The sequence below is a fragment of the Corvus moneduloides genome, chromosome Z, assembly GCF_009650955.1.
Source record: "Corvus moneduloides isolate bCorMon1 chromosome Z, bCorMon1.pri, whole genome shotgun sequence".
NCBI classification, from domain to species: domain Eukaryota; kingdom Metazoa; phylum Chordata; class Aves; order Passeriformes; family Corvidae; genus Corvus; species Corvus moneduloides.
In genome coordinates, this window is record NC_045511.1 from 3,739,269 (window position 1) to 3,753,567 (window position 14,299).

The following is a 14,299-nucleotide window of genomic DNA, read 5'->3' on the forward strand; positions in this document are numbered from 1 at the left end:
TTCAGCAGTGTCTCACTGTCCGGTCACCCCGGGTCCGCCCCCAGTCCTCGCCTTTCCCCTTCTCCGGATACAAGAGACGATCGAGGGAGGCCCCGCCCTCTCCTGGCTCTGCTATCCTTCCTGTGAGCATCTTGTCGTCTGTTTGTTTTGAAAGCTTCTAACTGGAGGAAATTGAGCGAGCAGGGAGCTGTATTTCTCCCTCTTTGCTTCTGCTGATGGTATTTGCTTTGCAGCTGATACAGGTACCGATTCTAGAGCTACTAAAGTGCCAGATTGCCCGTGCTACCTCTCTGGGCTGCTCGAGGCTTTCTAAGGCATTGAACTACAAGCGCTAGCCAGTATAAAGCTGAAAAGATACCTCCTCAAATAAAGGCACCTTTTACTGCTGAATGCCTACCTTTCTTTCTGCCTGCCCCACCCTTCTGTAATTCAGCAGACAGTCAATCTCCCTCCATTCTGCAGGACTAATAACACTACCAGCAATTGAGTGCTTACTGTTCTTTCAGCATCATGCTCCCCAGGACCCCTCTCCCATGTCAAAATATACCACATTTAAGTTTGCTTCTGTATCCTGCACTGACGTTTCAAAGAGAGGTGGCAGGAGGGAGTCATGCTATGTATCTTGTCATGGTCATTATCTGCCAAGAACTCTTCAATGGACAGCTGAAAACCAGAACAAAGATGCTGCTGCAGTTGATTGTCATTCTTTTCTAAGAGTAGAGCAGAGGATGCTGGAAAAGCATTTTGATTGGCACCGTCTGAATAAAATAAATGAAAAATACAAGTTTTTTGGTTTAAATAGAGAATACATACAATGTCATTGGTATTTAATCTGGCCACAGATCTAAAAACGTAAAGTTGTACATAAACACCTTTTTTATGTGCTTGTCACAAATTCAAGGGATTCTTGGACTTTCAGGCTCTGCCCTCACTACCTTGTTTCATGCCACAGAGCCCTGACTACAAAATGGGTGCTTCCTCTCCTTTACTAGTTTTTTGTGTTTTCAGCTTTCAAAAGTGCCATTATATCCTAGTGAAAGATAATCTTTTGAAGTTGCAGGGGCTATTTCATTTTGTTATGGTGTATTTTGTTCATTGAGTGTGAACCAGATCTCTGTTTTAGGATAACCAGTTTCTGGGGAAAGGAAGGCTTTGATTTGTCTGCTCCCTTAAAGGAACTAGACAAGCAAAATGAGTTTATTATGTTTAAGTACAAAACCCAAGGGTATTGTTTTATGAATATTTCTTCAGTGGCAGTGTCCACTTCACAGCTCCTTCTCTGTCTTTATGGAGTTCCTCTTGTTCCAGGACAGCTCTTTGTGTGGCCACACCATGAATAAGATTATAGAACTGATTCTACTGAAAATAACCATTTATGCATATTACTATATGTTTTCTTATGTGCAGTACTGCCAAATACATGATTACAGTTTAAGAAATAAATTTCTCCATTTGAAAGTATACTAAACCTTCTCAGTTTTGTAGTAGTCAGACTGTTCTAGTTGGAGATGTCCCTGCTTATTGACTAGATGACCTTTAAAAGTCCTTTTCCTTCCAAACTATTCTATAATTCTAAAATACAAAAAAATAAACCCCTCTTCCTCTGTTGTTGTCATACTGGCTCCTTTATTCAAACTAAGGCTTTCAAACTAACTCACAGCAAACATCCGGTAGTTCCTTAAACTAGAATGCAGTTCTTTGAAAGCCATGACCTCAAATTTGGGGTGCAGTTAGATAATTCAGTTAGCTCTCTACGTGACAAAATAGGTGTAAAGCCCATTTCTGCAGCTGCACAAATAGTACAATATTTTAACTGATTTCTCCAACAGATAACCCAGCAGCAACAAAATTTTTTGTGTTCAGAGCTGCAGAAAAAACTGCATGTTTAGTAATGCTGTTATCTTCCCTTAAATGGCTTGATCCAAGGTGACACATGGCTTTATATTCCTCTTATGCTAGTTTTCTGTGGGCTTCCTGCATTTCAGGTTCTCATAAACGATTTGATTAGGAACATGAACTTGTTCTTTCTGTCTCATATGCTACTAGCATTATACCACTGCATAATTGTTATTATGTAATTATTGGACTACTGTTCGCAGCTGTGGCCTTCACCTGTGCATAACAACTCACATTAGGTAAATATATTTACAGAATGAAAATGCATTTTGCTTTGGCAGTCAAGTAAAAAATTACCTGCTTTGCTTTTGGATGTATATTAGTTTAAGCACATATAGCATAGGTATGTTAATTTTCAGACCTTATGGTGCTGATGGAAATGTTTACTAATTTCTGCTGAATATCATTGTCACCAGTAGAACAGTACCACCTCTCGCACTATCTCCCACTCACATTAATGCTCTCTGATCTGTTTTAGACAGTTTAAGCATAACCAAGGCATTTTCTCTGTTTAAGGTAAACTAACACACACATGTAGTTGAGAATAAAGTGTCAGATAACTGAAGTTGTCTTACTCCTTTACATTATGATGTGAAGTTTTTCCCTATCCAGTAAAGTCACTTATTTGTCTCAACCAAAAATGACATGTGCTTTCACTATGGGGTTCCAACCATAATGTTTACTTTAAAAACATGTTTTATTTAAAATAAATAAACTATGTAAAACTTGGTAATCTTCACCTTAAATCAAGAAGTCAATAGTTAATTAACTGAATATTCACCTTAAGATACAATGTCAGTTTCATATTTAGAAACTTAATATTATTAATAAAATATCAAATACAAATCCCTGAATAATATGTGCTTGCCCATCCTAATGGTCGGTTAGCTATGAAATTTCTGTTTTATCTACAATGCTTTTATGGTTCAACACTGTAAATTAAGAAGGATAAAATATCTTACCAGATTAAGTAGCTAATTTTTCAGTTGTAGTAGAAATATCTTGTATTTGTGCTTTAATGAGGAGAAAGAAAAAGTCGTAGACATATGCAATAAAACAACAGCCAACTGGTGCCGTATGTCAGACTCAATGTTCCTTCTCTTTTTTTCCTCTGCACATTGTCTGTGATACTTATTCCATGCCCCCAGCTTCTTAATCTAAACATGAGGTTGATAACTGATTATACATTTCAGGCATGCATGTATCTCATGTAGTTCAGCATACATTGCACATGGAGTCAGTTTTAAAGCTGAAGATATATTTCAAGTTACATGAGGCGTTCTGGTTCATTTCATACAGCATCTGCATGTTGAAATGTGCAAAATAATCTGCACATTGAAGATTATTGCAGAGGCAAAATTGTTGATTTACATGAAGGATATTTTGACCAGGGCTAAAGAAAAGGCTTTATATTGTTTGAAAAAACAGTGATATAGAGCTGAATCTCACATACTTCTAACAGATTAGTAGATTAATTTACAATGGCTTCTCCATTATAAATGCTGCTTCCAATTTTTAGGTGGCTTGTATTTTTTTTTAAGCTTTAAAATCTGAAGAGGATGACTACTATATTAATGGTGCCTGGACTATTGACTGGCCAAGAAAGTTTGATGTTGCTGGAACAGCTTTCCATTACAAGAGGCCAACAGATGAACCAGAGTCTCTGGAAGCACTAGGCCCTACTTCAGAAAACCTCATAGTCATGGTAAAGTTATAATAAATATATTTTTGAAAATTGAAATGTGTATTTGTGTTCTGAGAAAAGACAATGCCATTAATGAAATCAAAATAGGTTGAGTTTACAAACAGGATACAGCTTGCGTAGCTGGGACTTTGTGTGAGTGTTTTAACACAGATTTCCTACCTTTCAAAACTGGCTGGCAAACATTGTCATGAAATAGGGATAAAGTCAGAAGAGCACCAGGAAATCTCACTGAAAATGAACCACATCTCTTTAAATGTGGTTCACAGTAGGGGTAGCCAAAATTGTAAATGGGCCATATATCGTATTTTTGCATACTGCCAACACTTGACAGTTCCCAACAGTTCTGGACGTGTCAGTAGCTTTAAGCCTGAGTGTGACCATATATACTCTTACCACAGAATGAGTATAATGGTATGACGCGTGTTAAAGTATACTCCTGTGACATACATTGCTCTTAAAACATTTTATAAAGTATGAGAATGTAACAGAAGGTATGATCCAGGATCCTAATATCATCTCTGACAACAGGCAATAGTGAGCCTGCTGTTTCACTACTGTGTTGAGGAGGAGTGTAAGAACAAGGTGATACTTTCCCAGTGTATTCTGTCAGCTGCCAGATTTGCAGTTCAGGGATTGCTTGAGCCAGATAGGATATTTTTTTGTATAGAATAATTGTTGCATGGATATCCACATTTTAGGCAGCATTTCCAAACACCTGAATAATCTTTTTTCCTTCTGTAGCTGTGCATAAGCTAGACAGTCCACACAGAATGAGTTACACCATTATAGTGGCTTCTTTCATTCAGTCTGTGTCACTGACTTCCTTTCTGAAAGTTCTCTGCTCTTTTTGCCCTGTGGAGGTCGGCAGATATGCTTCTGCAAAATGTAAGAGAAAGTAAAAATGGATGAAAAGTAGCTCCAAGGTGAGTCAGATTGCTGCATCTAACGTGCATTAGCAATGAAAAAAAAGTTTGATAGAGAGTCAAAGGCTAGTGTTGGACACATAATCTGTAGAAGTACAGTTCAACAGTGAGGATAGACAAAAACTCATGGTGATTATTGCACTTGTGTCTGTGTCACCTGCAGTGATGTGGCTGCAGCAAGAGTTTTGCTATTCCTTTAAAGGAATCACAGGTGTGATTCCACCAAGCTTATGTTGTTGGCTATTGCATTAGGAGAAAACAATGGCCTCAGCAACAGTCTGTTGGTGTTACTATCATTACTGGAAGTAATGTAATGTACTGTAGTCACTAGAAGGGCTAACAAGGGAAGAGATAGGTTCAATTGTGGCTTGTACTCCTCACAAGATTTCAGTTAGAACTGCTGCATGTTTCTACAGTAATGTCTTTTTCCAGCTTTGTCCTCCCATAATTATTCAGGTCTCAAGTTAGTTTCCATGAAGATATTAATTTTGTGAAAACTAGCTTTTTCAAACAATTTGGTCAGGAGTAAGGAACTGACAGAAATAATAAAATTGTGTTAAGGGAGAAAAAAAAGATAAAGCTCAGCTTAGATAAAAATATTTCTCTATCACAGATTCTTTTGGGGGATATCTAAATAGAATGACTGTGACTTCCTTTATTACTTTTTTCCCATTCAGCAGAACTCAGCACGTGCCTAGAATAAATGTCACTGTGTTTGCCCTTTGCTTGCCTGTTTTAATGGTATAACCAGTTGTTTTCAACTACAGATTCTGCTGCAGGAACAGAATTTGGGGATAAAATATAAATTCAATGTTCCAATCTCTCGCACTGGCAGTGGAGACAATGAGGTTGGCTTTGCATGGAATCATCTGCCTTGGTCAGAATGTTCTGCCACTTGTGCAGGAGGTAAGACACCACCCAGTCAAGCTACAGGGTAAACTGAATTGCAAGATGCACTTCACTATATAATTATCTAGGTGACTAATTGAAAACATTTCTTTCAGGTATGCCTCGAACCTTAACAAACATTTATTTTAATCACAGCGGATTTTGTTGGTTTTAAGTACCTTTAATATGTTCAGATCTTTTTGTTAATACAGTGTATCTTGGCACAGTGTCTCTCTCTGCTGATAATTCTGAGACTCCCTTGAAGCTGGTATGTTTGTTTTTCACAGGAGCTTTGCTGATAAAGGACATCAGAAGTTTTAAGTAAGGAGATTAAAAGTGAGAAGGCAAAATAGGCAGTAAATAAAGAGATGTGTCTCTGTGTGTTTGTAGGTGTGCTTCACACAATCCTAGTCAGCCCTCCTACCCTCCAGCCACCAAAGTTTAGGATGCATTTTGGCAGCTCCTCTGTAGAAGATGCTAACAATTGGATTTTGCTTGCCAGCCCATAGCAATATCTGAGAATTGTTGCCCTCGGGCAGCAGTGGGGGATTTGTAGGTTGTCCCATGCGGTTCATCATGGGTGGCTTTTGCCCACAACTTACTGTATTCCTAATCCTCCCTCTAGTGGCCACCAATGCAATTCTTTACCTCTGGCTGGGAGAGCAGGACAGTTGGCTTCCTTCAAAGCCAACACCATTGCTGCTGCAAGGACTGGTGAGTAGAAGTGCTGTGTGAACAGTATCTTTCTTCTCTCTGGAGACTGAATGAATCATCTCCCCAACATACCTCTGTTCCAGAAGATATGGGAGAGCGCTTTAAATGCATCTCAGAATTTCAGTTTCTACGGCACTGTGGAAAGCCCGTATCAAGAAGAAGACGCCATATTTTTTAAAGGACCTTTGGACCAAATACTTGTCACTTTCTTGTTTTTTCTGTCTGTGGGAAGTATTCATGTTTAGAACCATCATGACTCACCTTTCTGCTGGAAGCTGCTGTGGCTGTTTCTAGTTGTCTACAGTTTAAATACAGCCAACCCTACATAATACACAAAGGACAACACAGATTCTTTTCTGTGCCACTAGAGAAAGTCTTGAAACAAAATAGAGGATGATGCCAACTTTTCCCAATATTTTTATGTTCACTTGTTGGATTGCTGGTTGACAGATTGCGTTTTTTAACTCCAATTTTAGTAATGGTAAGTGTGGCAGGGAAAAAAACATTTTAAAGGAGAAGTACGAAGAAGAAAAGTGCCTGGTTCCTAGAGAAAGAAAGTTCCAATGATCAGAACCTTAAAGGTATTGTCAATTCCTGGTTTTTGGGATGGTAATGAGCTAATGATCTTTCTGAAGTCATGGGAAAGCTCCCATTGATTTAGGTAAAGATTTTAACCATGGATCTTCTGCCATGAAGGTCATTGTCATTTCACACATTTGACAAAATACAGTGGAAAAAATAATTGGCTCTGAAGGAGTAAGTACTAGTCTAGATTAAAAAATTTTGATGTAATTATTAGATTTCAAGGGAAGATTTGTGAATCCCTAAAAGCAGCATGTATTTATTAATTTAAAATCAGAGGAGGTGGAGGAGAGATTTTCTTTGGTAGCTTATGGTGGCCAAATCAGGCACTTTTCTCTCCTCTCTTTCAGTTTAATTAAAGGATATACTGTGGTCGCTTATTTTCACTGAGCACCATACTCATAAATAAATATTTCATTGTAGCTGTAATTAATGTTAAAAAATATATCTGGTTTCTCTGTGAGAGAACCTGCTATTCCCCTCAGTTTATGAAACACCTTTCTCCATATGCCAAAAGAAGACACAATTCTAAGGAGGAGCTGAGTCAGGAAAAGAGAAAAGGGAGACAAAGGTTGAAGAGACAGAAGCTTTAACTGGAAAATTTAGCTAATATAAATATGAAATATTGAGGAAGCTTAGAAATGAAACCACTGTATAGCTTTATTTATTTCTATAGTATTCATTATTAAGTCCATGCTTGAACTCGGTCTTTAAAAGACACATTTTGATAGACCTCAAAATACAACACAATATTAAACAGCTAAAGAATTTCTCACTGAAGGTAAAAAAGGGTAAGTATGTGTGAAGAATATTGGCATGGAATTTATTTTTTATTTATGAGATTAAAGAAATATATTGTGTATTAGGAAAAGACTGTGAACAAATTAAAGGCACCAACATTTTCCAGCCTCTTGCTGTAGCCTATGGGCTAATTAAGTTTGATCACGATTTGTCTTGATCTAGGAAAGCTCCAGATAACATAGAGCCAGATATACTTTTATAGCCAAGTGTAGGGTTTATATAAAAGCTGTAGGCAAATCTGTCCATCTCTGAACTTGTCTGTGTTTGAAGGTTATGTCTTTTTATCTAGGTGTATGTAAGACTTAAAAAGCTGTCTTAGAAGAACATCAGCTTTGCAAGTATTTAGAAGCCAGGACATGTCAGAAATAAGAATGATTATGAAATACTGTTTTCTGTAGTTACATGTGTTCTATTAAAGAGGGACCAGTTGACCAGGGACTGTTTTCAGAGGCTGTTAACAGGCTACCTTATGTCCACTCAACATTGCTTAAGTCTAGTTTTTTTCTAAATCAGGCTAACTGTATCTGCGTTGCTTATTTTGACCAAGTCTGTGACTCTTAAAACATGGATATTACTTGATGTAGTAACCAAAGTGAACTTGAGCATATGTGTTGAATGTCATGAAACAGAGCATAAAGACATTGTGGCAGTACAAAGTTTAAATAGTTTTGGAGTACTGTATATGGCAGAAGTGTCTGATTTTTTGTGCTGTTTCTTCTTCATAGTGTTTTGAGAGCAATCCACTGCATTTAGCTCTTCCTAGAGCCGTTAGTATGCCTTATCTTGGAGAAAGGTAACTAGAGCAGGCAGGAGTCAAGGAACAACCTGAGAGCAAGCTAGGAGGAACCTACAATCTCTGAATAGTAACATGCTGTCTTTTCTGCTGGACTTCTATATTACGTTCATCTCTGCTGTGCTGAGGAGTTACATCAGAACAATAAAAATGCGTTAACTTTTCAAACAGAACCTCTGTTCTAGGATCTGTCTTGGCTTTAAAGAATAAGAAGACATAGTAAGTGGAATGGTAGGAAGGAGGAGAAAGGTTTCCTGTTTACTACAGCTCAATTCAAGAGCCAGAGGTCTGGATTCCATTCCTGCTTCCCCTGTGTGTTTCTTATGGTACTGAGCAACTCAAAGCATATATTACACTCTTACTTGCTAATTATGAGTTCATGATTGTATACGTAGCTCTCTTTAATTTCTGGTCTCTGAAGCTTTCAAGGAATTTAATTGTCTCATGTGAAAACTCCTCCAGGCACCTGAAGTCAATGGGCTCTTCACAGTAGACATTATACCTCCTGATCCCCTGTATTCTCAATAGAATGATCTAGGAGATAAGTTAGAGTTTTTCATGAAAGAAACGATTACATGATTAGATTGCCTCTAAAAGGCAGAAGTCTTATATGAGAGGCAACCTTGGCTGTAGTGACCATGAAATTGTAGAGTTCAGTATTATATTAAGAGGTAGCAGGACAGCAAGAAAGATTACAACCATGAACTTGAGGAGCGCTAGCTTTAACCTCATCTTTTTGGATCTTTTTGGAAGAATCCCATGGGAACAGGCCCTGCAGGGAAGAGGGGTCCAAAAGAGTGGATTGATGCTCAAGGATCACTCCAGGCTCAGGAATGCTGCATCACAGTGAGAAAGAAATTGGGCCAAGGGGGCAAGAGACCTCTGTGGATGAATGAAGAACTACTGTCATTACTCAAGTATAAGCAGAAAATATACAGGAGATGGAAGCAGGCTCAGGCCACCTGGACTGAATATAGAGAGGTGGTCAGGGTAAATGGAAATGAGACTAGAAAGCCAATGCCCAGCTAGACTTAAATTTGGCTAAGCATAATAAAAAGGGTCTTTTCAAATACATCAATAACGAAAGGGGAAAAAATGATAATGTGGACTCAATATTAGATGGAGACAGGACCCTGGTAAGAGAGGAAGAGGAGAGGGCGGAGTTACTGAATGCCTTGGCATCGATCTTCACTGACAAGACCAGGCCTCAGGGATTCCTGGCTCAGGAGACCAGGGTGAAGAGATGTTGAAAGGAGAACATTCCCTTTAGTGAAGGAGGATTTGGTCTGAAACAACTAGACAGACCTACTCAAGTCCATGGGCCCTGTTGGGATGCATCCATGAGTGCTGGGAGAACTGGTGCACATCGTAATGAGGCTGCTCATGATGACCTCTGAAAAGTAATGACAATCGGGAGACGTGCTGAGAACTGGAAGAAAGCAAATGTATCTGTGGGCCAGTCAGCCTCATTTTGATCCCTGGGAAGGTGATGCAGCACCTCATTCTGGATGCCATCTCTATCCATGTGGAAGACAAGAAGGTGATCAGGAGTAGTCAGCATGGATTCACTAAAGGTAATCAGGTGTTTGGCCAAACTGATTGCCTTCTCCAATGAAACAGCTGTCTGGATGGATGAGAGGACAGCATTGGATATTGTCTACCTCAACTTCAGCAAGGCTTTCAATACTCTTTCCCAGCATCCTCATAGGCAAACTCAGGAGCTGTGGACTGGATGAGTGATCAGTGAGGTGAATTGAGAACTGGCAGATTCCAGAGGTTTGTAATCAGTGGCACTGGGTCTGGCTGGAGGCCTATCACTGGTGGTGTTACCCAAGGTTCAATATTGGGCCCAGTTTTGTTTAACTTATTCATCAGTTCATCAATGAAGGACAGATGCCTCCTTGGCAAGTTCATTGAGGACACAAACCTGGGAGGAGTGGCTGATACCCCAGAGTGCTGTGCAGCCTTTCAGAGGGACCTTGACAGGTTGGAGAGATGGACAGAGACCATCTGAAATTCAGCAAAGGCTGGAGCTGACCTCCTTGGGGGGCAGCTCTGCAGGCCTGGGGATCCTGGTGGACAACAAGCTGTCCATGAGCCAGCGGACTGTCCTGGTGGCCAAGAAGGCCAGTGGCATCCTGGGGGGCATTAGGAAGGACATTGCCAGCAGGTGGAGGAAGGTGATTCTGCCCCCGTACTCAGCCCTGGTGAGGCCTCACCTGGAGAGCTGTGTCCAGTTCCGGACTCCTCAGGACAAGAGAGACATGGAGCTCCCGCAAGATGGTGCCAAGAGGCTCTTCTCAGTGGTGCTAGTCAGTGGACCAAGAGGTAATGGGCAGAAGCTGATGCACAGGAAGTTCCACCTGAACATGAGGAAGAAGTTTACTGTGCAGGTGACCGTGCACTGGAACAGATTTCCCGGAGAGGCTGTGGAGTCTCCCTCAGTGGAAAGAACTGCCTAGGCACAATCCTGTGCCATGTGCTCCAGGATGACTCTGCTTGAACAGGGAGGTTGGACCAGATGACGCACTGTGGTTCCTTCCAACCTGACCCATTCTGTGGGAGATTGTAAACTGTGTATTTTGTAGTGTCATTTATGTTAAAGGAAAGAAGTACACATAGTTTTTCTGCCAGTGGCCTTGATGCTCACTGTACAGTGAACCAAGCAGAAACTAAATCTCCAAAGTCTGAGATCTATTTTAGTATTTTCAATTTTTTTCCTAAAAAGAGGTTCTTCAGATTTACAATATAGTTAAAAAGGCTTGTCTGATGACAGACAGCTCTTATTTTTCTAGGATTCCTATGCTCATATGTAGGACAAGAATATAATTTCATTGATGTTTAATATCAGTAGTGTTCTTAGGCTTGGGAATCCAGAATTGCAGCTCTTCTTTTTGTACACTAGAACCCCTATTTTCTGTATTGAAAAATTTTCCTCTAATTTTCCTCAAATTTATAGTATCTGAGCTAGTTCTTTCTTTCTGGGAATATTATTTGAGCTGTTCTACCAGTATTCTTCATATTACTTCCCCTTTTTCCTGAAAGTACACTAATAACTCTTCTATTCTGAGGCAAGGGTTTTCAGAAGAAAAGTTTGTTATTATCTCATTTAGGTCTTTATAGCTGGTGGCAAACTTGGACAAGACTAAATGAAAGCAATGCCAGAGAATACCAGCATGTACAGTGCAAATTTGTCTATAGAGAGAGGAGTGGGAAAGGAGAGAACACAGGGAAATCAGAAAAAATTGATGGCAACAATAAAAGATTTTATTTAAGGGCCTGATTATTATTTAATGAGAAACACTGAGAAAATGAAATATAAAATATGTAGAAATAGGAACTGAAACAATACAATGAGTTCTGGAATTCTGTGAACTTGTAGATCACAGAATCATAGTTTATTAACTGTCATGCATGTCTTTCCTTGTATCTTGTAATTTTCCAAGGGCAAGTGTATTACTCTGTCCAGATCCACAAGTATTCTTAGTAAGGTAGTGAGCTTCTGGTGGTAAAAAGCCTAGAAAAGGAAAAAGATTCCTTCTTTATGTTTTTTTATTTTTATGCATTTAAAAATAACTCAAATAAGTGCCTACTCCGTTTTTAACTTCTTTCATGCTTAATTAATTCTAATGGCAACAAATAACAGCATATATTGTCTGGAATTTGCCAGTACTCCTAAGCATTGGTTAGGATTTCATTCATTCTATTAGAGTTCATCCAGATGAATTAAATGTTTTAGATAATCATGGGGTTTTTTATAAAGTAGTCAGTGTACTATTACTATTATAAGTAAACTGGTTGCTGTTCAGTTTTCTTTGCTGCTCATGACCCATGTAGAGTGGTGCCTACTATGTTTTTCTTTCATGCCCTCAAATGAGTTATGAAACTATCTTTAGGCATATAAAACATACTTTTCTTCATCAAAGAAAATATAAGTTTGGCTCTGTGATGAACATCTTGTGATCTGATGAGTGAGCTCCGAAAATATGTCTGGGTTAACCAGCATGCAGTAGTTTTAGTGATGCAAGAGTCACTATATATTGGTACTGGCATCTTTATAATTAACTGTTGCAATCACAAGCCACAATTTTTGGGATTGGTTTTAAAAATAGGTACAGCATTTACATGCCTGCAATTTTAATTCAAGAATAAAATGTGCTCTATGTAATTTAAAATTCGACTGCTGAAAGTCATACAGACTATTTGTGAATTGAAATCTGCAAAACAGCTCAGTTCTCTGGAGATTATGGTCACTAAGCCACTGGAGTTTTGTTTTCTATTAGGATTGCCTTGACCGGTCATGAGAACATTTTATGTCTTTTATTATAAACTAAAAATCTGTAGATTTGAAAGCAAAGTGTTTCTGTCTAACTGCTTGTAATTATTTTCCCCAGAGTATAAATGAACTAGTTTATCTGTGCTTTTTAGATTACTTATAAAAGAGACCATATACTCAGGAAAGTGTTGATAATTTAAAGATAATTTTTCAGTACAAGGCATAACCAAGCTGTAGCTGTTGTCTGGAAAAAATAGCACTTCTAGCTTTTTCCATATATTTTTCTTGTTTTAAAAGTTACTATCTGATCTTTTCTCTGAGATTTTTTATTAAATAACATTGTAGTTAGACAGGAATTATGTAAAGTTTATATACTGTGTGACAAGATGCTGCAGAACCTTTTAAAAATGGATTAATATATCTCCTGGCATCAATTAAAGGTTCTTCACTGTAAGTGAATGGGGTCAATACTGTCTTACTGGTGATATGCTACCTGAACAACACTTAGTAAATAACACACCTGAAATTTTTTTTTAAGCTGACCACAGTGATACTTCACAATCATAGAACTTTAGAATATTTTCTTATTCCAAAATTCCTCAAAAATGAATTTGTTAATGCTGCCAATTTTTAGCCAAATTCTAGAAGGAAATGTGTCTGATGCCAGTAGGAAATTCAGTAAAAATATAACATTAATATCAATGCTATATGATAAGTACATTTGTGAGAATGGTATGCATCGTTAAAATGCATAATTCTAAAGTGTGTATAAATTATTTTTAAGCAAATATATTTGAGGAAAATATCATTATGAAGGCCACATTCAGCCTATTCAACCAAGAGAATTAAAGCAGTTTGTGATAGAAAGGATAAATGATTAGTCAGAACTGAACATGCATTGCATATCAGCTAGCAGTGCCATGTTACTAGCATTGCTATAGCTGTTAGATACTATTTCTTATTGTGGTAAAACATGAGCAGAAAATTGCTAGAAATACTCCTGCTTAGGTTGTGTGATCTAATTCAAATTATTGTCATCTGGTAGCAGTTTTTGCACTGATTGTAGAATTCAAAGTGAATCTTGTCACAGCTTCTCAAATAGTTAGATCTTTCACTTATTTTTCAAGAGCCAAATGAAGATATTATTTCCTCCTATGAAGAAAGGCTGAGAGAATTGGGTTTGTTCAGCCTGAAAAAGAGACGGCTTAGGGGTGACCTAGTTGCAAGCATGCAGTATCCAAAGGGAGCCTACAGAACAGATGGAGACGGACTTTATTTTAAGAGCATGTGACAGGACAAGTGGGAATGGCTTCAAATGGAAAGAAAGCAGGTTTAGATTAGATATTAGGAACAAATTCTTTACTGTGAGGTTGGTGAGATACTGGAACAGGTTGCCCAGAGAAGTTGTGCATGCCCCAGTCCTAAAAGTGTTCAAGGCCAAGTTGGATGGGGCTTTGAGTAACCTGGTCTAGTGGACCAGGCAGGGGGTTTGGAGCTCTATGATCCTTAAGTTCCCTTCCAACCCAAATCATTCTGTGATTCTATGCATATCTTAAAGTGGAGAGATGGCTGTAAGGTAAAGTTGGCAGATATTTGAAGCCAGGAGGTTTTAATCCCCTTTTAATTGTATGCATTTCACATTTTGGAATAAGTTAAATATTTAAGAATATGAAGAAAGGTACAGCTTTTTGCAGCTTTTATAATACAAATAATCCTATTCT

At 38.4% G+C, this 14,299-nt stretch overlaps 1 protein-coding gene across 6 annotated transcripts in view; it reads left to right on the forward strand.

Moving 5' to 3' along the window:
- The window catches only part of ADAMTS6 (ADAM metallopeptidase with thrombospondin type 1 motif 6), a 149,989-nt gene that overhangs the window by 116,779 nt on the left and 18,911 nt on the right, over nucleotides 1–14,299 (forward strand). For 5 of the 6 annotated variants that reach the window (XM_032096390.1, XM_032096389.1, XM_032096393.1 and 2 more), the window contains 2 exons: nucleotides 3,438–3,601; nucleotides 5,292–5,430. In XM_032096390.1, coding sequence (XP_031952281.1) covers nucleotides 3,438–3,601; nucleotides 5,292–5,430 — 303 coding nt within the window. Of the gene's footprint in view, nucleotides 1–3,437; nucleotides 3,602–5,291; nucleotides 5,431–6,037; nucleotides 6,127–14,299 lie in introns of all 6 variants that reach the window. The other variant, XR_004237550.1, reaches the window with a different exon arrangement.